Source organism: Staurois parvus, unplaced genomic scaffold (assembly GCF_062004578.1).
Source record: "Staurois parvus isolate SC_StPar_1 unplaced genomic scaffold, SC_StPar_1.0 ptg000222l, whole genome shotgun sequence".
Classification (NCBI taxonomy): domain Eukaryota; kingdom Metazoa; phylum Chordata; class Amphibia; order Anura; family Ranidae; genus Staurois; species Staurois parvus.
Genome location: NW_028318018.1, coordinates 1,604,552 through 1,626,239, shown reverse-complemented (window position 1 = coordinate 1,626,239; position 21,688 = coordinate 1,604,552). Strand labels below are relative to the sequence as shown.

Genomic DNA, 21,688 nt, shown 5'->3' with positions numbered 1-21,688 from the left:
TCTCCATGTATAATACATAAGGGGGGGTTGCTGTAGGAAAGTCCTGGATTCTTTCTTGGATACACAGAATATAACTGGATATAACATTTATAGGGAAAGTTGATCCAGAGAATATCCGATTGCCTCTCGAAGGATCAGGAAGGAATTTTTTTCCCTGCAGGAGCAGATTGGATCGTGCTTTGCTGGGTTTTGCCTTCTGGTGGATCAGCTGTGGGTGTCGGATTATAACTTTTATTTTTAATGGTACAACTAGATGGAATGTCTTTTTTCAGCCACACTAACTATGTAACTATGTAGGTCCCACACCGCTGCCTCCCATCTCCTGAGACTGCACTCAGTGACTTGGGTCTGAGACACTACAGACATATCCCTCCACCCGGCACAGCCAGCAGACTACAGAGCAAGGAACCCTGGGAGAAATGATCGGTCAGATATCTTACTAGACCCGGGAATGGGGAAGGAGACCCAAATCACATACCTCTGGTACTTACATCTAGTAATGTCTATGGTGACATGAACATTTTGCTGCCAGCTGAACCCCAGAACCTCCATAAATCCAGTCTAGAGACATAAATTGTGTCTGCAGCACAGAGAAGGAAGATTATCCGAGAGAAATCCAGGAATACAGGACGGGGAACACAGCTCAGGAAAGTGACCAGGGGATTACAGGCTGATATCACCCAGTCCCCGCCCTACTCTGGACCAATCAGTGAGCAGTATGGGTGGAGGAATGGATTTAGTGTTCATGACCCACCTGTGCTGATCTCTGTAGGAGTGTCCTCCTCTATAAATGTCCCCGTTATTCCATCCTCCTCCATAGACTGCTGATCATCCCTCACATACCCCTCTTCTTCTTCTGCTTTCACCTCAAATTCTATATCGATTGGATCTCCACTCTAAATCAAGGAAATGAGAGAAAATATCATCTGTAAAATGTAAGGTCACATAAAAGAACTCCACACATTGTCTCCATGAATCCATGTTCTAGATTCTCCATCCCACCAACCTTGTAATAGTGAGGGATGGTGTGGCCTTCCTGTGTTGAATCCTGGGAATACAGAGGACGGGGACATCTCTCTGGTGGGTTCCTGGTATTAGGTGGCTCCATCATATCCTTGTGTCCTTCTGAAAACTCCTCCATCACTCCATACTCCTCATCCTCCTCTTTATACTCTTCTTTAACATCAATATTATCATCCCCGAGGATTCCACTCTGAAAGATATAATAAAACATTCATTGTAACAAACATGCTGTGTATAAATCACAACTACCAATAATTGTCATCATCTACCTGATGATGGTGAGGGATGGTGTGACCTTCCTGTGTGGAATCCCAGGAATACAGAGGACGGGGACATCTCTCTGGTGGGTTCCCATGATTGGATCCATCTGTAGGAAACACACACACTGACTGAATCCATTGTTTCTATGTGTTTATCAGATGATGGGGGATCTAGGTGGATCCTCCGTACTGCTCTCTCCTTTACAATAAAGTCTCCTCTTACCCGGTGATGTGAGGGGCGGCTGATTGTCCATCATGACGTCCTTGTAGAGATCCTTGTGTCCTTCTAAATATTGATGTGTATCATCATCTGCTGGAGATAAAAGACGTCACAGTGACTATGGAGGAAGAGGACAGACATGACTATGGAGTAAGAGGACGGACAGGGCTATGGAGGAAGAGGACGGACAGGACTATGGAGGAAGAGGACGGACAGGACTATGGAGGAAGAGGACGGACGTGACTATGGAGGAAGAGGACGGACAGGGCTATGGAGGAAGAGGACGGACAGGGCTATGGAGGAAGAGGACGGACAGGGCTATGGAGGAAGAGGACGGACAGGGCGATGGAGGAAGAGGACGGACAGGGCTATGGAGGAAGAGGACGAACAGGGCTATGGAGGAAGAGGATGGACAGGGCTATGGAGGAAGAGAACGGACATGACGAGGGGTTACTGGGTGTAAATAGAACATAACATCTTATTACCGTTTTATGACTGTGGTCTGTGTCTGGTCTGTTTGAGAATCATCCCCCCCATTCATGTGATCCTTATCAGTTCCTAATTGGGGCGGAGATGAGTGCTCATTTGGCCATCTCCCTATAAATTTAGCACAGCTGATGGGAGGAGATCACTGATGGGGGGGCACAGTCACTGATGGGGGGAGATCACTGATGGGGGGGCACAGTCACTGATGGGGTGCAGCTTTTCAGTGAGTGCTGCATTGAACTAAAGCAGGAGAACTCAAGCAGCAGGAAGATACAACAAGAAACTCTCCTGCATGCTGGACAGACTGCAAGCAAACACCCCGGGAAACATCTCCTACAAGTCTGAGTCCCACTCCGTGTACCTTTCATATGTCCTCTCTACTCCTCCTTCTCAGATTACTTTCCTGCATTCCCAAAATCTCACTTCTTTACCCCTCTGCTCAGCCCCAAAACTTGTACATCTCCCCCTCACTGCTTCCATCTCCCTACTACTGCTCTCATCACCTCCTGCTGACCCAAACACCAGGACTGGAAGGCATGTGCGCTCGTGTACATCTCGCCCCATCTTACTTTCCTCACCCTTCTTCTCCTAACCTCTGGGGGTATCTCCCCAAACCCTGGTCCTCCACTATCTCGCCCCCACACCAGGCATCCTCCTTCTCCTAACCTCTGGGGATATCTCCCCAAACCCTGGTCCTCCACTATCTCACCCCCACACCAAGCATCCTCCTTCTCCTAACCTCTGGGGGTATCTCCCCAAACCCTGATCCGCCACTATCTCACCCCCACACCAAGCATCCTCCTTCTCCTATCCTCTGGGGATATCTCCCCAAACCCTGGTCCTCCACTATCTCACCCCCACACCAGGCATCCTTCTTCTCCTAACCTCTGGGGGTATCTCCCCAAACCCTGGTCCTCCACTATCTCACCCCCACACCAGGCATCCTCCTTCTCCTAACCTCTGGGGATATCTCCCCAAACCCTGGTCCTCCACTATCTCACCCCCACACCAGGCATCCTCCTTCTCCTAACCTCTGGGGGTATCTCCCCAAACCCTGGTCCTCCACTATCTCACCCCCACACCAGGCATCCTCCTTCTCCTAACCTCTGGGGGTATCTCCCCAAACCCTGGTCCTCCACTATCTCACCCCCACACCAGGCATCCTCCTCTTAACCTCTGGGGATATCTCCCCAAACCCTGGTCCTCCACTATCTCACCCCCACACCAAGCATCCTCCTTCTCCTAACCTCTGGGGGTATCTCCCGAAACCCTGATCCACCACTATCTCACCCCCACACCAAGCATCCTCCTTCTCCTATCCTCTGGGGATATCACCCCAAACCCTGGTCCTCCGCTATCTCACCCCCACACCAGGCATCCTTCTTCTCCTAACCTCTGGGGGTATCTCCCCAAACCCTGGTCCTCCACTATCTCACCCCCACACCAGGCATCCTCCTTCTCCTAACCTCTGGGGGTATCTCCCCAAACCCTGGTCTTCCACTATCTCACCCCCACACCAGGCACTGTTTCCTCCATGAATAGCCGCAATCCCCTCAATATAATATCAGTCCCCCGTGCTCCCAAAAACCACCCTCCCTTTTTCATGTGTGCTCTGGAATGCCCGCTCTGTCTGTACCAAGCTCACCTCTGTCCATGGCCTTTTTGTCTCCCGCTCCCTTAACCTACTAGCAATTACTCTTCTTTCAAGACTCACTGAATCCGGCTGTTCTCTCCGATCTCTCTGAAGATTGCAGTGATCTATCGGCCTCCAGGACCTGTGTCCCGCTTTCTTGATGATTTCTCCACCTGGACACCCTACTTTCTCTTCTCTGATATACCCGCCATCATTCTCAGAGATTTTACCATCCCCATTAATGTCAACAACCCGGCTACATCCCAACTCTTCAACATAACCTCATCTTTTACATTAACACAATGGACGCCATCCTCCGCTCACTCTGACCGACGCCGTCCTCCGCTCACTCTGACCGACGCCGTCCTCCGCTCACTCTGACCGACGCCGTCCTCCGCTCACTCTGACCGACGCCGTCCTCCGCTCACTCTGATGGGAATACATTAGACCTTGTTTTCTCCCATCTTTGCACTCCCTACAACCTCACAAACACCCCCTTTCCTCTCTCTGATCACAATCTCATCACCTTCACAGTCTCCTCGTCTTCAAACACCTATCCCTCCAAGCAGCAAACAATTACCCACAGAAACCTTCACAACTTGAACCCGGCTCCTTTCCACTCTGCAACTGACCAACTCTATGACAGAATCTCTCCCCTGTCCTGCCCTAACCTGGCCACTGCTGTCTACAACAGTTCACTATAATCCACACTGGACTCACTTGCTCCTCTAACAACAGGAAGCATCACGCCCCGACCATTAGAACCTTGGCAGACTGACCACACCAGACATCTTAAACGACATAGTCGTGCGCTGGAGCAATTGTGCCGTAAAACCAAATCCCAGCAAGCATTCACCTTATATAAATCTGCTTTCTTCACATACAATTCCTCCCTCCATGCTGCCAAACAAGTCGACTTTGTCACTCTTATTAATAGCTTGTCATCCAGTCCTCATCGTCTCTTCTCTACTTTTAACTCTCTACTTTCTCCACCTCCACCCAGCACCTCACTCACTGCTCACGAGATTGCAAATCATTTCAAAAACAAGATTGATGCAATTCGTAGGGACATCTCCACTGCCAGACATCCATCCCACTTAGCATACCTTATACTAAACCTCCCTCAACACTTTCCTCTTCTGACCTCACTACTACTGAAGAGGTCACTAAGGTTTTCTCAGAAGCCCGTCTCACTACCTGCCCCCTGGATCCTGTCCCCTCACAACTACTACGGTCATCCTCTTCTTCCATCCTATGCTCCCTCACTCACATCTTCAACCTCTCCCTCGCTACTGGTGCCTTCCCCTCCCCTCTAAAGCACATCACTCCCATACTTAACAAGCCCTCCCTGGACCCCACCAACCTGAACAACTTAAGACCCATCTCCCTGCTGCCATTTACATCTAAACTCCTAGAACGCTTAGTCTACAATCACCTGAGCTCCCACCTCACCGACAACAACCTTCTTCACCCTTTACAGTCTGGCTTTCACTCACTACACTCCACTGACACCGCCCTACTAAACCTCACTAATGATCTACTAACTGCTAAAACCAATGGCCACTACTCCGTACTCATCCCAACCAATGGCCACTACTCCGTACTCCTCCCAACCAATGGCAACTACTCCGTACTCATCCCAACCAATGATCACTACTCCGTACTCATCTCAACCAATGGTCACTACTCCGTACTCATCCCAACCAATGGCCACTACTCCGTACTCATCCCAACCAATGGCCACTACTCCGTACTCATCCCAACCAATGGCAACTACTCCTTACTCATCCCAACTAATGGCCACTATTTCATACTCATCCCAACCAATGGCCACTACTCCATACTAATCCCAACCAATGGCCACTACTCCATACTCATCCCAACCAATGGCCACTACTCCATACTCATCCCAACCAATGGCCACTACTCCATACTCATCCCAACCAATGGCCACTACTCTATACTCATCCCAACCAATGGCCACTATTCCATACTCATCCCAACCAATGGCCATTACTCCATACTCATCCCAACCAATGGCCACTATTCCATACTCATCCCAACCAATGGCCACTACTCCGTACTCATCCCAACCAATGGCCACTACTCCATACTCATCCCAACCAATGGCCACTACTCCATACTAATCCCAACCAATGGCCATTACTCCATACTCATCCCAACCAATGGCCACTACTCCGTACTCATCCCAACCAATGGCCACTACTCCATACTCATCCCAACCAATGGCCACTACTCCATACTCATCCCAACCAATGGCCACTACTCCATACTCATCCTAACCAATGGCCACTATTCCATACTCATCCCAACCAATGGCCATTACTCCATACTCATCCCAACCAATGGCCACTATTCCATACTCATCCCATCCAATGGCCACTACTCCGTACTCATCCCAACCAATGGCCCCTATTCCATACACTTACTACTTGAACTCTCTGCGGCTTTTTAAATGGTTGACCATCCCCTCCTCCTCAAAAAACACCACTCTCTTGGCCTCAGAGACTCTGTTCTCTCCTGGTTCTCCTCCTACCTATCGCAGCGCTCCTTCAGTGTTACCTATAACTCTGCCTCCTCCTCTTCACTCCCTCTCTCTGTTGGGGTCCCTCCATGTTCTGTCCTTGGACCCCTTCTCTTCTCCATCTACACCTCCTACCTTGGTCACTTGATAAACTCCCATGGCTTTAAGTACCATCTCTATGCTGATGACACACAAATCTATCTTTCTACTCCTCACCTCACCCCTTCAGTCTCCTCCACACCTCGCCCCTTCAGTCTCCTCCACACCTCACCCCTTCAGTCTCCTCTACACCTCGCCCCTTCAGTCTCCTCCTCACCTCGCCCCTTCAGTCTCCTCCACACCTCGCCGCTTCAGTCTCCTCCACACCTCGCCCCTTCAGTCTCCTCCACACCTCGCCCCTTCAGTCTCCTCCACACCTCGCCCCTTCAGTCTCCTCCACACCTCGCCCCTTCAGTCTCCTCCTCACCTCGCCCCTTCAGTCTCCTCCTCACCTCGCCCCTTCAGTCTCCTCCTCACCTCGCCCCTTCAGTCTCCTCCTCACCTCGCCCCTTCAGTCTCCTCCTCACCTCGCCCCTTCAGTCTCCTCCTCACCTCGCCCCTTCAGTCTCCTCCTCACCTCGCCCCTTCAGTCTCCTCCACACCTCGCCCCTTCAGTCTCCTCCACACCTCGCCCCTTCAGTCTCCTCCACACCTCGCCCCTTCAGTCTCCTCCACACCTCGCCCCTTCTGTCTCCTCCTCACCTCACCCCTTCAGTCTCCTCCACACCTCGCCCCTTCAGTCTCCTCCTCACCCCACCCCTTCAGTCTCCTCCTCACCTCACCCCTTCAGTCTCCTCTCCCATTACTAACCTACTAAGTGACATATCGGCATGGATGTCACTCCACTTCCTCAAACTCAATCTTTCCAAAATCCAATCCCTCCACTGGCCTCCATTCAGTGTCCTCCACCCCTCTTTGCCAATCCCTCCACTGGCTTCCCGTTGCCCAACGGGTAAAATTTAAAACATTAACAATAACATATAAAGCCATTTATAACTCCGCCCCAAATTACATCACCGATCTTGTCTCCTTGGCTCCTCACAAGACCTCCTGCTCTCTAGCTCCCTTGTCTCCTCCTCCCATGCTCGTCTCCAGGACTTCTCCAGAGCTTCCCCCATCCTCTGGAACTCTCTACTCCAATTTATCAGACTATCGCCTACACTGCTCACTTTTAGGCGATCTCTGAAAACCGATCTCTTCAGGGAAGCCTATCCTGCCCTCAGCTAATACTGGAATCTTCTACTCCTCCTACCAGTCCATCCCCCACAGTTACTACCTTTTGTACCACTAGCCCCTCCCTCCTAGATTGTAAGCTCCCAGGATCAGGCCCTCCTATCCCTCTTGTATTGATCTGTATTGTTGCTGTATTGTCTCCTGTTATATTGTAAAGCACTGAGAAAACTGTTGGCGCCATATATCCTGTATAATAATAATTACCTCCTCTACTGCCGTGTCCAGCAACCTCTCCGATCTCCTTCAGACCGCAGGGAACGTCTTATCTTTATTCCAGATCACTTCCTGTCTGTTCCTGACATCACTTCCTGTCTGTTCCTAACATCACTTCCTGTCTGTTCCTGACATCACTTCCTGTCTGTCCTGTCCTTATTCCATAGAGAAGTCCTGTCTGGGTAGTAAAAATTAGATAATCATCTTGTGGACTTCAGAGGAACTGCAGCCCCCCAAAAAATCCCCTAATACCCATTCCTGCATTGTATTACCTTACAGAGATATCAGGGAAGTTCCAAAATACCTAAAAAAAACAGTATGAAACAATAAACCTAACTCTTATGCAACCGTTTAAAAAAGATATTTTATTACAGATAGAAAAGTCTTAAAGACATAGAATACAAGATAAAAATAAAGGTATACATAATAAAACAGAGACCTCCAAAATCAGACAGACTACCCAGAATTTTTAATTCTTTTATTTAAAATTTGCAAGTAAAAACATAAAAACATAAATTCCAAAATATATATCAAATGAAAATATCATAATACATAGTAAACAAAAGGCAATCTTCACATCAGATACAAAACAGCATTTACATATCCCCTTCCACAAAAACCCTCCCCTTTATTACATACAAAAACCACCCACAACAATCAAAACCCATCACCATATATCACATCATCACATCCCCTATTCCCCCCCCCCCTCCTCCCTCTCCCTTACATATAATACAAACTAACCATATACCAACAACCCATAAGTAACCCAAAGAAAATACATTTACATAATCCCAGCTATACCATCCTCCCCCTTATTACATATGCAATTCCACCCACCAAGCCTAACCATACAAAACCAATATTCAAAAAATCCACAAAACCCACACTCACCCCCATTTTTTACATAACTTCCCTCCCTCCTCCCTTCCTCCCTCCATATCCAACAGAACCCCCACACAAAATCAAAAATAATTATATACAAGAACCAAGAAAAACAACTGTACAAAAACACTTCAGAAAAGTATCCTATGTACACCAGTTCTTCCACTCTTGAGTTTTCCAGATGGCTTTTGCTTCCGTTTCTCCTCGTTTTTTAAAATCGAAATATGCGTAGTTATAGATCCTTCCACGGACCATGGCCGCACAATTTTTAACGTCCACTCTTTCTTGTCTGAAAACCAAAATATTACGCACATCCCACAAGCATTCTTTCACACAATTCACAATTATCCACAACACTCTTTCCTCCTCCCTCCCCACATTACTCAACCCATACAAAACCGTTTCATATGTCACTCTTACCACCCCAGTCAGCCCTTCCACCATTTTTTCCATTTTCTTCCATACTTTCCTAGCAAAACTACATTCCCAAAAAACATGCACCACCCTTTCAATCCTACCACACCCCTCTCTCGGACATACTTCACTGTCAACCAATCTTCTTCTCCTCTGAAACTCTCTCGTAGGTAAACATCCATGCACACTCATCCATGCAATATCTTTCTGTCTATTATCCAACCATTTACATGCTACCTTCTTCCATACCTTTTCACTCTGCACTACATTCAATCCACTAATCCCTTCCAATTCTTCCCTCTCATCCAACACTTTCATCACTTTTCTACTCTCACACCACTTTCCACGCGTTACCTCTTGCAATTCATACCTTCTTACACACCTCTCAATCCTCACATAAAACCACGGCGCATTGAAACATACTGGCTTCCTCAGATCCACCTCCCACAACTTACATCTTCTTAACACTCCCCCCCAGCATACCTTACCATACATCCTGCCAAATTCTCTTTCCCACTCAACCTTACACACATACTTACATACTTTATCACCAGAAATCTCTCAATATTTATCATTCCTTTTCCACCATTCGTCACACTCTTCATCACTTTCACTCTCCGCAATTTCTCCATCTTTGACGACCAAAAAAACACATAACACATTCTTATCACTCGCTTCAACACTCTATCCGGGGCTGGAAACACATAACACATTCTTATCACTCGCTTCAACACTCTATCCGGGGCTGGAAACACATAATACAAGAACAATAACATAGGCATCACAACCAATTTCACAATTAACACCTTCCCTTCCAACGTTAGAGTCCTGATAGACCAAAAATTAATTTTTTTCTTCATTCTCACCAACACATCTTGCCAACTCTCTCTCCCATACAAATCTCCATCAAACTTAACACCCAACACCCTTACCCCCCCTTCACATAACTTCCATCCACATTGTTCACGCTCCCTCCATTCACCAAACAACTTACACTCACTTTTCTCCATATTCACACTGAAACCACTTGCCATACAAAAAATCCCTATCAACAATTTTACTCTCTTCAAACTTGCTACATTTCTACACACCACCGTCACATCATCCATATATCCAATCACCTTCAAACTCTTCCCACTACTTCCAGGCACCTCCACCCCTCTCACACATTTATCTTTAACCAACATTCTTATTAACGGCTCTATCACACAGACAAACAGCACGGGCGACAATGGGCAGCCCTGCCTCACACCAGATTCAATACCTATCTCCTCTGTCAAACATCCATTCACCAAAACCTTACTCACCATTCCTCTATATAAAGACTTCACCCATTCTATCAATCTTTCAGGCATCCCCATTTTCTCCAAAATCTTAAACATAAATTCATGCGAAACTCTATCATACGCCTTTTCAAAATCTACTGCTAACACAGCCACCTCTTGCTTCCTTTCCTTACATAACCACAACACATCTCGCAAACTTACCAAGCTCTCACCAATCGACCTTTCTGGCACCGCACACACCTGTTCTTCCCCAACCAACTTCTCCACCACCATACGTATCCTATTCGCCAACATTTTTGCCACAATCTTATAATCGACATTCAACAACGATATCGGTCTCCAGTTTTTTAGGTCTTTTTTATCCCCCTTCTTATATAATAATACAATCACACTTTCTGCCATCGATCTCGCCATCCTTCCTTCCACCAAAACTCTCTCAATCACCTCATACACACACTCTCCAATCACTTTCCAAAACATACTATAAAATTCAACAGGCAGTCCATCACTCCCAGGCGTCTTCCCTTTCTTCATACCTTTCATGCACTCTTCCACCTCCACCTTCCTTACATCCTCAACTAACCATTCCTTATCTTCCACCTCCAAACATCCCTTCACCTCATTCAGTACTTCACTTTCAATTCTTTCATCCCTCTTCTTCTCAGTAAACAGATTCTTATAAAACTTCCAAACCTCTCCACTCATCTTCTCATTTTCTTTCACCTCACACCCATTCTCATCCAGCACTCCAGACATCTCCACTTTCCCACCATACACCTTCTTAAAGAAAAAACTTGTACACTTCTCATCCTTCTCTTTCAACACCATTCTTGCTCGTGACACAATCTCTCTTCCCCTCCGCTCCAAAAACATCCTCAATTTCTCCCTTGCTTCCACCAATTCAGTCCCTACATTCTCTCCCCACTCTCTCAATTCTTCCAAATACCTCAATCTTTTTTGCCACCATTCATACGTCTCTCTTTCTTTCTTTACTTTCTCACACCCTTTTTTTATGAAAAATACTTTCGTCCTCACCTTCACCCATTCCCACCATTCAACCACATTCTTAAAATCATTCCTCCTTCTTTTCAGTTTTTCAAACAACACCACATATTCATTCTGAATCCTTTCATCCTCCAATAACTCTACATTCAATTTCCATACTCCCTTTCCATACATTACCTCTGACTTCATACTTACAACACATTCAATCCGGCCATGGTCCGTGAAGGCCTCCCTCTGAATCGCATAGGACCCCACTCCTAAATTTTTAGACAGAAAGCAAAAGTCAATCCTTGATTGTAATTTCCCCCTATCCGAAAAATATGTACACCCCCCTCCCTCACCTACATCCCTTAATCCAAAAATTTTTAGAATATCCCTAAATCCTTCCCCGATTTATCTACACCGCCACCACTTCCACCCCCACACCTATCATCCGCATGCAATATACAATTAAAATCCCCCAAAATTATAGTCGGGTCCCTCCCTCCCAAAAACAACTTCATTTTACAGAATAACTCCACCCTCCCTTTCCCATCAGTAGGTGCATAAACACAAAAAATTTTAAACATAACCCCCCCATATTCACAGAAAACTATTAAACACCTTCCCACCTCCACCTCCACCTTCCTTAGAATTTTTATTTTTGAATTTTTAAACAAAATCCCAACACCACTAGATTTTTTTTGATCCAAGGACCATATAGCTTCCCCATAGTTCCATTTTGCAACCGACGGCTCCTCTTGCATGTTGCAGTCCTGCACGCAAAGGATATCTGTATGGTACCTGGCAAAAATTTGAAAAATTGCCACTCTCCTGTGTACCGATCCGATGCTTCTCACGTTCAAAGAGGATAGCCGTAGTTGCATGTCTTATGTGTGGAAAGGATTATACTTCTTGTCATCTCTTGCTTGCTTTCCCTCTGGCTTTTGCGCTTCGAGTCCTGGGCCCCTCCTCCAACCTAACACCGGGCATGTCTAATCTCTCAGCCTCTGTTTTTTTGACCTTCTCCTTAGGCTCCGTCTTCCCATACCCCATTACCTCCTGCAAACAGGCTACCTGACCAGTGCTAGCGTAGGCCTGCGATGAGTCGGACTCGATCGCCATCTCTGACACTCCTGAGGCCGGGCTATCTGGAAATTCCTCAATCTCCTGAGAAGGAGCGACAGGCCCCGCGGCCTCCATTTTCCTTTTTAAGGAGAGTTGCTCCACCTCCATCTTGGCGACCTCCTCCTCATCCGTCTCCTCCACATCCTTCAACACTTCCCCCTCCGCCATCAAGCTCTCAGGGACATCCTCCTCTATCCCAGGAGAAGCCCCCTCTAAGCCTCCGGCCTCCACAGGGGGGGGACCTGGCTCACCCTCCGTAGGTAGGCAAACATCAGTTCGCCCCACCTCTTCCTCAGGCAGCCTTTCGGTCCCCTCTAGGATGGTTTGATTTTGTCCAGGGGCCGCCCCCTTTGTCACATCCGCATAAGACAGTGTCTCCGGCTCAGTTCTTCCGCCCTCTACCTCAACCACCTCCGCTGTGGTTTTTGGCACCTTGGGACACTGCCTTGCCAAGTGGTCACAACTGCCACATAAGTGGCATTTCCTTCTCTCCGTACAATCGGATGTCCTGTGTCCCTGTTTAAAGCAATTGCGACACACCAGCCCGGCCTCGCACTGGTCCTTGGTATGACCGAAGGCAAAGCACTGCCTGCAGAATCGGGGTTGCCCTGGATACCATAAGTATCCCCTATTACTGCCAATGGAGAAGGTCTGAGGGGGGTGGCACACGCCTCCTGCACCCCCCAAGTCAGGCTTAAAGATCACCCAGAACTTCCGATGCCCATTAAATGTGCCCAGCACATTAGTCTGTTTCACACCTGCTGACACAGACACGCAGTAACGCATGAGGAAAGCCCGAATCTCCTCATCTCTCACAAAGGGGTTAAACATATGAACAGTTATTGGCACCCGTACCTTTGTCTCACTGCTCATGACCGTGATACCTTCCAGTATGTCCTCACCTTCCTTCTCGCCCATCCGTAGCAACACTGTCTGCAAATCTTCCCTCTTCCAGAATGTAACATCATACAAGCCAGTACTGGGGAAACATTGCACGCAAAAGATAGATTCTCTCGCCATACCTAGACAGTCTTCAATCAATTCCTTCTGAATGAAGTACAAACCAACATTCCGTCTTCTCGGCTCGGCCACCACCAGCCTCAAGGTATTAGGTGCATCCGGAGCACCTGACGCCATACCTGCAGTCCGCCTACCGCCAACCCACCACCAGTCACCCTAGGGAGACTGGTGGGGGCGATCGCAACTCGTTGCCTGGGGACTAAGCCTTAGGCCAATAGCAGCAAGGGGGGCCCTCCGAAAAGGGACGCTCCCCCCAAGGCCGACCTTCGGGTACCCCAGGCACCTTCTGGCCAAGAAACAAGGAGCCGAAACTGCACTTGATCTTAGCCAAAAGGCCGAGAAGCGATCCTTCATATCAGAGACAGAGACAGACTACCCAGAATGTCCCATCCTTCATATCAAAGAGAGACAGACTACCCAGAATGTCCCGTCCTTCATATCAGAGAGAGACAAACTACCAAGAATGTCCCGTCCTTCATATCAGGGAAAGACAGACTACCCAGAATGTTCTGTCCATCATATCAGAGAGAGAAATAGACTACCCAGAATGTCCCGTCCTTCATATCAGAGAGAGACAGACTACCCAGAATGTCCGATCCTTCATATCAGAGACCAAGACAGTCTACTCAGAACGTCCCGTCCTTCATATCAGAGAGACGACAGACTACCCAGAATGTCCCATCCTTCATGTCAGAGAGAGACAGACTACCCAGAATGTCCCATCCTTCTTATCAGAGAGAGTCAGACTACCCAGAATGTCCCGTCCTTCATATCAGAGAGAGACAGACTACCCAGAATGTCCCGTCCATCATATCAGAGAGACAGACTACCCAGAATGTCCCGTCCTTCATATCAGAGAGAGAAATAGACTACCCAGAATGTCCCATCCTTCATATCAGAGAGAGAGACAGACTACCCAGAATGTTCCATCCTTTATATCAGAGAGAGAGACAGACTACCCAGAATGTCCCGTCCTTCATATCAAAGAGAGACAAACTACCCAGAATGTCCCATCCTTCATATCAGAGAGAGACATACTACCCAGAATGTCCAACCCTTCTTATCAGAAAGAGACAGACTACCCAGAATGTCCTTTCTTTCTTATCAAAGAGAGAGACAGACTACCCAGAATGCCCCGTCCTTCATATCAGAGAGAGACAGACTACCCAGAATGTCCAATCCATATTATCAGAAAGAGACAGACTACCCAGAATGTCCTTTCTTTCTTATCAAAGAGAGAGACAGACTACCCAGAATGCCCCGTCCTTCATATCCGAGAGAGACAGACTACCCAGAATGTCCCGTCCTTCATATTAGAGAGAGACAGACTACCCAGAATGCCCCATTCTTCATATCAGAGAGAGAGACAGACTACCCAGAATGTCCCGTACTTCATATCAAAGAGAGACAAACTACCCAGAATCTCCCGTCCTTCATATCAGAGACCGAGACAGACTACCCAGAATGTCCCACCCTTCATGTGAAACAGAGACAGACTACCCAGAATGTCCCATTTTTCATATCAAAGAGAGACAGACTACCCAGAATGTCCCATCCTTCATATCAGAGACCAAGAGAGACAGACTACCTAGAATGTCCCGTCCTTCATACCAGAGCGATAGACAGACTACCCAGAATGTCCCATCCTTTATATGAAAGAGAGACAGAGTATCCAGAATGTCCCATCCTTCATATCAGAGAGACAGAGACAGACTACCCAGAATGTCCCATCCTTCATATCAGAGAGACAGAGACAGACTACCCAGAATGTCCCGTCCTTCATATCAGAGAGAGACAGACTACCCAGAATGTCCCGTCCTTCATATCAGAGAGACACAGGCTACAAAGAATGTCCCATCCTTCATATCAGAGAGAGACAGACTACCCAGAATTCCCCGTCCTTCATATCAGAGAGAGAGACAGACTACCCAGCATGTCCCATCCTTCATATCAAAGAGAGACAAACTACCCAGAATCTCCCTTCCTTCATATCAGAGACCGAGACAGACTACCCAGAATTTCCCATCCTTCATATCAGAGACAGACAGACTACCCAGAATGTCCAATCCTTCATTTCAGAGGGAGAGACAGACTATAAAGTATATCCCCTCCTTCATAACAGAGACCGAGACAGGCTACCCAGAATGTCCCATCCTTGTTTTCAGAGGGAGAGACAGACTACAAAGTATATCCCCTCCTTCATATCAGAGACCAAGACAGACTACCCAGAATGTCCCACCCTTCATATCAGAGAGAGAGACAAACTACCGAGAATGTCCCGTCCTTCATATGAAAGAGAGACAGACTACCCAGAATGTCCCATTCTTCATATCAAAGAGAGACAGACAACCCAGAATGTCCCATCCTTCATATCAGAGAGAGGCAGACTAACCAGAATGTCCCGTCCTTCATATCAGACAGAGACAGACTACGCAGAATATCCCATCCTTCATATCAGAGAGAGACAGACTACCCAGAATGTCCCGTCCTTCATATCAGAGAGAGACAGACTACCCAGAATGTCCCGTCCTTCATATCAGAGAGAGGAAGACTACGCAGAATGTCCCGTCCTTCAAATCAGAGACCAAGAGAGACTACCCAGAATGTCCCCTCCTTCAAATCAGAGAAAGAGACAGACTACCCAGAATGTCCCCTCCTTCATATCAGAGAAAGACAGACTACCCAGAATGTCCCATCCTTCATATCAGTGAGAGAGACAGACTACCCAGAATATCCCGTCCTTCATATCAGAGAGAGAAACAGACTACCCAGAATGTCCCGTCCTTCATATCAGAGAGAGAGACAGACTACCCACAATGTCCCGTCCTTCATATCAGCGATCGAGACAGACTACCCACAATGTCCCGTCCTTCATATCAGAGAGAGACAGACTACCCAGAATGTCCTGTCCTTCATATTGATTTAGTAGAGGACTAAAAATGTCCAGTGCTTATCTGTTCCTGTCCTAATTTATGACGCTAGCTTTGGAATGTGCGCACATTGGAAGAGACTCCCGCTGACACACAAGTTCAGTCTATGAATACTTCTAGTTTATTATAATGAGAAAGTGAACTTATATATGCAGAATGATGCGAGAGTCATGTGACAACAGCATAAGCATTATATTAGTCTTTGATTGGTCATTTCCACATGAAAACAATCTCCGTCATGGTATAGGTGTGATCTTCTTCCAGGCCTTATCTCATAGAGAAGAAAAACATTCCTTTGTTTCCCAAATCACACGGGGGGAGGGGGTCTGTGTGTGTGAGCAGACATTTCTTAAGCAAGGATTTCTTATAGTACCACAAAGCCCAGCAGGCAGAAAATATTCACACAACATATGTATTAAAGTATAAAAGTAAATATTTATAAAACTTATAGAAATAGCGTATATATATATATATTCAATAGGAAACCAAATAGGCATTTTACCAAATCCATCACAGTCCCCCCTTAAAATGACTATTTTCCTCTGTCCCTATAAGACCTCGCTCATCTGTCCTTATGTACCTTGGAACTCTTTTATGCTGTACGTTAGACAAGTGATGACTATTTCATCACCCCCCTTGCCACAGACTTTGTACATAAGGAAGTCAGATGCTATCCCTACAAAATTGTGAGATTACTATTGGCGGGGAGGGACCGTAATGGGGTATAAGGTTTTCCTTCATTTATCATGTGGGGATCCTCTTTCTCCTCGTTCAGGAAGGTAAATGTTCTATTGTCTACAGCTTTGCTCATCAATTTCCTCACACATGGTATAACACAGCATACAACCAGGGCCAGGAGAATCAGAATTATTAGTACAGTTACCCCTATTTGGGCAAGTATCTTTTGCCACCCACTCATCCAACTGAAATATTGATCCCACAAGTCTGTGATCCCTGAATTCTTTTTCAACTCAACTGACAGATCTTCCAATTTCTTTATAGACAGAGTAACCTTACCATTCGGGCCAGTATTGTCAGGAATATATGTACAACATGTTCCGGTTCCTTCTATCATTTTACAGACACCTCCTTTTTCTGCTAAAATCATGTCCAGAGCCATTCTATTCTGTAATGTCATGTAGGATGTAGGGGCTAACTGGTCAACGATTCCTTGAAGGGCATCCCTGGTGTAATTCACAAACCTCTGTTGGTTGTAGTATATGTAATTTATCTAATCTACATTTTTATTAACAGCTATCATGGGAATCAGGGATTCAAAACCTGCTTTACTTGGTCTCTGGCTTTAAATTTATTAGGCACCCCCCTTGGGACTCCAATAGCATCTATACACATGTGGGTCAAAACTGCCAGAAGGAGCTTTTCGTTTCCTCCTACGGCCAGGCGTTGGGTCAGGGGTATTCTCTGCTAGGATGTGGAGAGGCATAATGACCTTTACAAGGGCACACTCACCAGTCCAAATCCCTTCCAATCTTATTCTAATCTTTTGGTCCCCAGTAATCATCCATGACACATATGTATACCTGGTCACTACTATCGGAACATGCTCATTGTGTCAAGATCATATAGATTACGGTCATAGCACCACATGGGATCTGTACTACAGAAATCAAAGGTGTAAATAGCTACATGAGTGTTGGATGAGTTGTACCAAAATATAGTGGTGTCACCTATTTCAGTGATATCCACCTGTTGAGCCTCTGTCAGACTCATTAGAAAAAGGATATACAACATAGTTGTCATGGTGTAGATGACGCCTTTCCCTCAGGGTTTGGGACTTTCTTGGTTTGGGAGGCGTGTATCCAAGTGTTCTTCCTGGCCACCTTGTCAGAAGGGGCTGTGGTCAGCAGAACGTGGAATGGACCATCATATCTTGGCTCAAGGGAATGTTTCCTCATAAATGTCTTTACTAATACCCAATCTCCGGGTAATAGGCTGTGAGTTCCTGTATCTGACTCAGAATCTGGAATGGAGAAAACACTTGGACATGGATACGGGTTAATTCACGTAATAATACAGTCACATAATCAGTTAACACATCAAATTGTAATTGCAACTGTTGTGGAAAATAACAACCAAATCTGGGGGCTGTGCTAAACAAAATCTCATAAGGGGATAGGGAGTGTTCTCTCTTGGTGTGTATCTGACACTAAATAGGGCAATAAACAGACTGTCTGGCCAACTCATGCCAGTCTCTTGGGCTACTTTTAGCATTCTTTCTATTTTCCCACTACTTTGGGGGTGATAGGGGGTATGGAACGCCAGAGTGACTCCTAATGCCGCCCATATTTCTTTGGTTACTGAAGCTGTGAAAGCGGGGCCCTGGTCACTCTCTATCACCTCTGGAAGCCCATATCTGCATACAACCTCAGTGAGGAGTTTCTTCACAGTTGTTTTAGCAGTCCTGTTAGTTACAGCAAAGGCCTCTGGCCAACTGGAAAACATGTCCAACACCACTAGGGTGTACTCAACCGCCACTCTTTGGCATCTGGATATGATCAATTTGTATCCTTTGAAAAGGGTATAGGGGTTTGGCCAATATTTCTGTGGTGTCTTCTCTGTGCGTCCCGGATTGCACTTTGCACAGATGGCACATGTTCTGCAAAAAATTGTTCGTCAATGTGGTGATTCCAGGCGCTATATAGTACTTGTTGATGAGAGAGTTCATGAGGCTCTTTGACAGATGGGCTGCTCCGTGTGCCCACTGGACTACAGCTGGAAACATATTCTTGGGTAAACAAAGCCTCTTGTTGCACTCAAACAGACCGTCTTTGAGAATAGCTCCTCTCCGTCTCCAGCTCTCTTTTTCTTCTGGACTTGCTGCTTCTTGGAGTTCCTTGAGGTAGCTTCTGTCCACAGGTAAGGTCTGTAAGGTGAACATTGGTTCCCACTCTCCGGTCACCTCTCCTTCCATTTCTGGTGGTCCCATAGCCGCTCGTTTTGTCGCCAAATCTGCCAGATTATTGCCTTTGGCTTCTGAGGAGTTTATTTTCCCATGAACTTTTACCTTCAGAATAGCCACTTGAATGGGTAGAAGGAGTGCTTCCAGCAGTCGTCCAATGGCTGCTCCATGTCTTATGGACGTACCTGCCGCAGTCATAAATCCTCTTGCCTTCCATGTGGGTCCAAAGTCATGGGCCATCCCAAAGGCGTATCTGGAGTCTGTGTAGATATTGGCCCTTTTTCCTTCCGCCATCTGGCATGCTGTTGTGAGTGCTTGAAGTTCAGCTCCCTGTGCAGATATTGCTGGCGATAGGGCTCTTGCCTGTAGGACTGTGTCTGCAGTAGTGACCGCAAATCCTTTGTAATATGTGCCTCCTTCATCTGCATATCTGGAACCATCAACAAAGAAAGTGAAGTCTGGATCCTGCAGAGGTGTTTCACTCACTGTGGGGAGATGGAAGATTTCCATTTTCATCACTTCAAGACAATTATGAGGCTCAGTGGCTCCATTATCCTCTCCACTTTCTTCATTACCTTCATTACCCCCCTCAGCAATTGGGAGGAGAGTGGCCGGATTCAGGGTTTGGCAACGTAGGAGAGTGACGTTATCAGGAAGGTGGAGGGAACATTGTAGTCTAAGATGCCTCGCTGTGGACAAATGTTTAGGTTGGACTTGGTTTAAAATGGCAGCAATGTCATGCGGCGCCAGAAGAACAAGTTCATGTCCCAGTACGATATCAGAGGTCTTATCCAGCAGAGCTTGAGCAGCGAAAACTGCACGCAGACACGACGGTGCTCCTCTAGCCACTGGGTCCAAACGGCATGAGTAGTAGCCTACGGATCGTAGGCAGTCTCCGTGGGACTGGGCCAATACTCCTGTGCCATGGCCTTGGCGTTCAGACATGAACAGTTTGAAAGGTTTCTCGTAGTCTGGTAGACCTAGGGCTGGGGCTGAAGAAAATAAGCGTTTTAGAGCCAAAAAATTGGAGTCGGCCTCTTCGGACAGATGGAAGGGCTCAGACTTGAGAGCATCGTAGAGTGGTTGCATAAACCAAGAAGCATCAGGAATCCATGACCTACAGTAGGATATGAGGCCAAGAAAGGCATGGAGTGGCTTCTGGCCTAAAGGGAGTGGCAAGTTCTGGATGGCCTTAACTCTTTCCTCCGTAAGATGCCTTGTTCCATGTGAGAGACAGTGGCCCAAGAATACGACTGTTGTAGAGCACCATTGCAACTTCGGTTTAAAGGCCTTACAGCCTTGGTGTGCCAAGTAACATAGTAAACTCTCTGAGGCTTCTTCAGCCGTGGGCAGGTCATCAGCACAGAGGAGTCATCCACATATTGAAGAAGGACCACTGCCGAATGTTCCTTTTGCCACGTGCCCAGTATGGTGGTCATGGCTTTGGCAAACTGGCTCAGGGAATTTTTCACCCCCTTGAGGCATAACTGCCCAGGTGTATTGCTGCCCCTCATGGATAAAAAATGAAGAAGTATCTGCAGGGAGGATACAAGGGAACGCTGGAGAATACATTTGCCAGGTCCACCACGGTGAAATACTTTGCTGTTGGAGATACCCCTGTGAGTAAAGTGTGGGGATTTGGAACGATAGGTGTCTCTAAGACAGTGGCTTCATTCACTGCTCAGAGGTCCTGTATCATCCTGTACTTCTCTGGTTCTCCTTTGGGTGTCTTCTTTTCTTATCGGGAACAAAAGCGTATTACATGGAGAGGTACAAGATATGAGTGCACCATTTGCCACAAGGGACTTGACCTGCTTCGAAATGGCCTTGGATTGCGCTGGTTTCAGTGGGTACTGTGGTTTCCTGGGTAGGGGAGCTCCAGGCTTCAGTTCCACCATAATTGGGGGTACCTTTTTAAACGTCCAATATCTTCGGGTCCTGTGGACCATAGACAACTTGGGATTCTGCTCAGCACATCCGGTGCCACGTAGAATGTACCATTGACTTGTAAGACCGGACACACTGGGTAGAGGCGGCTCACTCAAGGCGTTGGCCTTCCATTTGTCTAATTTTGGTGTACCAATATGGCTGCCTCCAGGAAGTGTACTGGGCTGGGCAGGAAGGGACAAAACAGGAGCAGCAAGATGGCTGCCATCAGGAAGTGTACTGGGCAGGGCAGGAAGGGACAAAACAGGAGCAGCAAGATGGCTGCCTTCAGGAAGTGGGCTGGGCAGGGCTGGGGTGGTGGGCATAAAGTAGGCGTTAGATGAAGGGCAGTGCTGTCCCTCCCCTCCTCCACCCCACATTCCAACATAGGGCGGTGGTTTTAGCACACACTTCCATTTACAATTTTGTGATACAAATACATTATACAATTGCCATTTTCCTGAATTTCTTCCAACTATCCTTCTTTATACAACACTTTTCTAGTTCTGTACCAAACTTCTGTCACGTTCAACAAACCTTTTT

At 47.0% G+C, this 21,688-nt stretch overlaps 1 protein-coding gene and 1 long non-coding RNA gene across 2 annotated transcripts; both read right to left on the bottom strand.

Moving 5' to 3' along the window:
- Positions 1-743: 743 nt before the first annotated feature.
- On the bottom strand, positions 744-1,234 carry LOC149460691 (uncharacterized). Its single transcript, XM_089679372.1, has 2 exons — positions 1,007-1,234; positions 744-896 (listed from the first exon to the last, which is right to left on the bottom strand). The coding sequence occupies exons 1-2, from the start codon at positions 1,232-1,234 to the stop codon at positions 744-746; spliced, it is 381 nt and encodes a 126-aa protein (XP_089535498.1).
- Positions 1,235-1,291: 57 nt separating this feature from the next.
- LOC149460690 (uncharacterized) lies at positions 1,292-7,972 on the bottom strand. The gene is made up of 3 exons (XR_016313033.1): positions 7,644-7,972; positions 1,507-1,596; positions 1,292-1,390 (listed from the first exon to the last, which is right to left on the bottom strand). It is a non-coding gene; the product is annotated as an uncharacterized LOC149460690 (long non-coding RNA).
- Positions 7,973-21,688: the final 13,716 nt, after the last annotated feature.

Bases quoted from the DNA above. Each gene is read 5' to 3' on its own strand.
- LOC149460691 (XM_089679372.1), bottom strand. From the start codon at position 1,234: ATGTTTTATTATATCTTTCAGAGTGGAATCCTCGGGGATGATAATATT. The intron at 897-1,006 runs GTTGGTGGGATG...TCCTTGATTTAG, and splicing joins CCATCCCTCACTATTACAAG to AGTGGAGATCCAATCGATAT.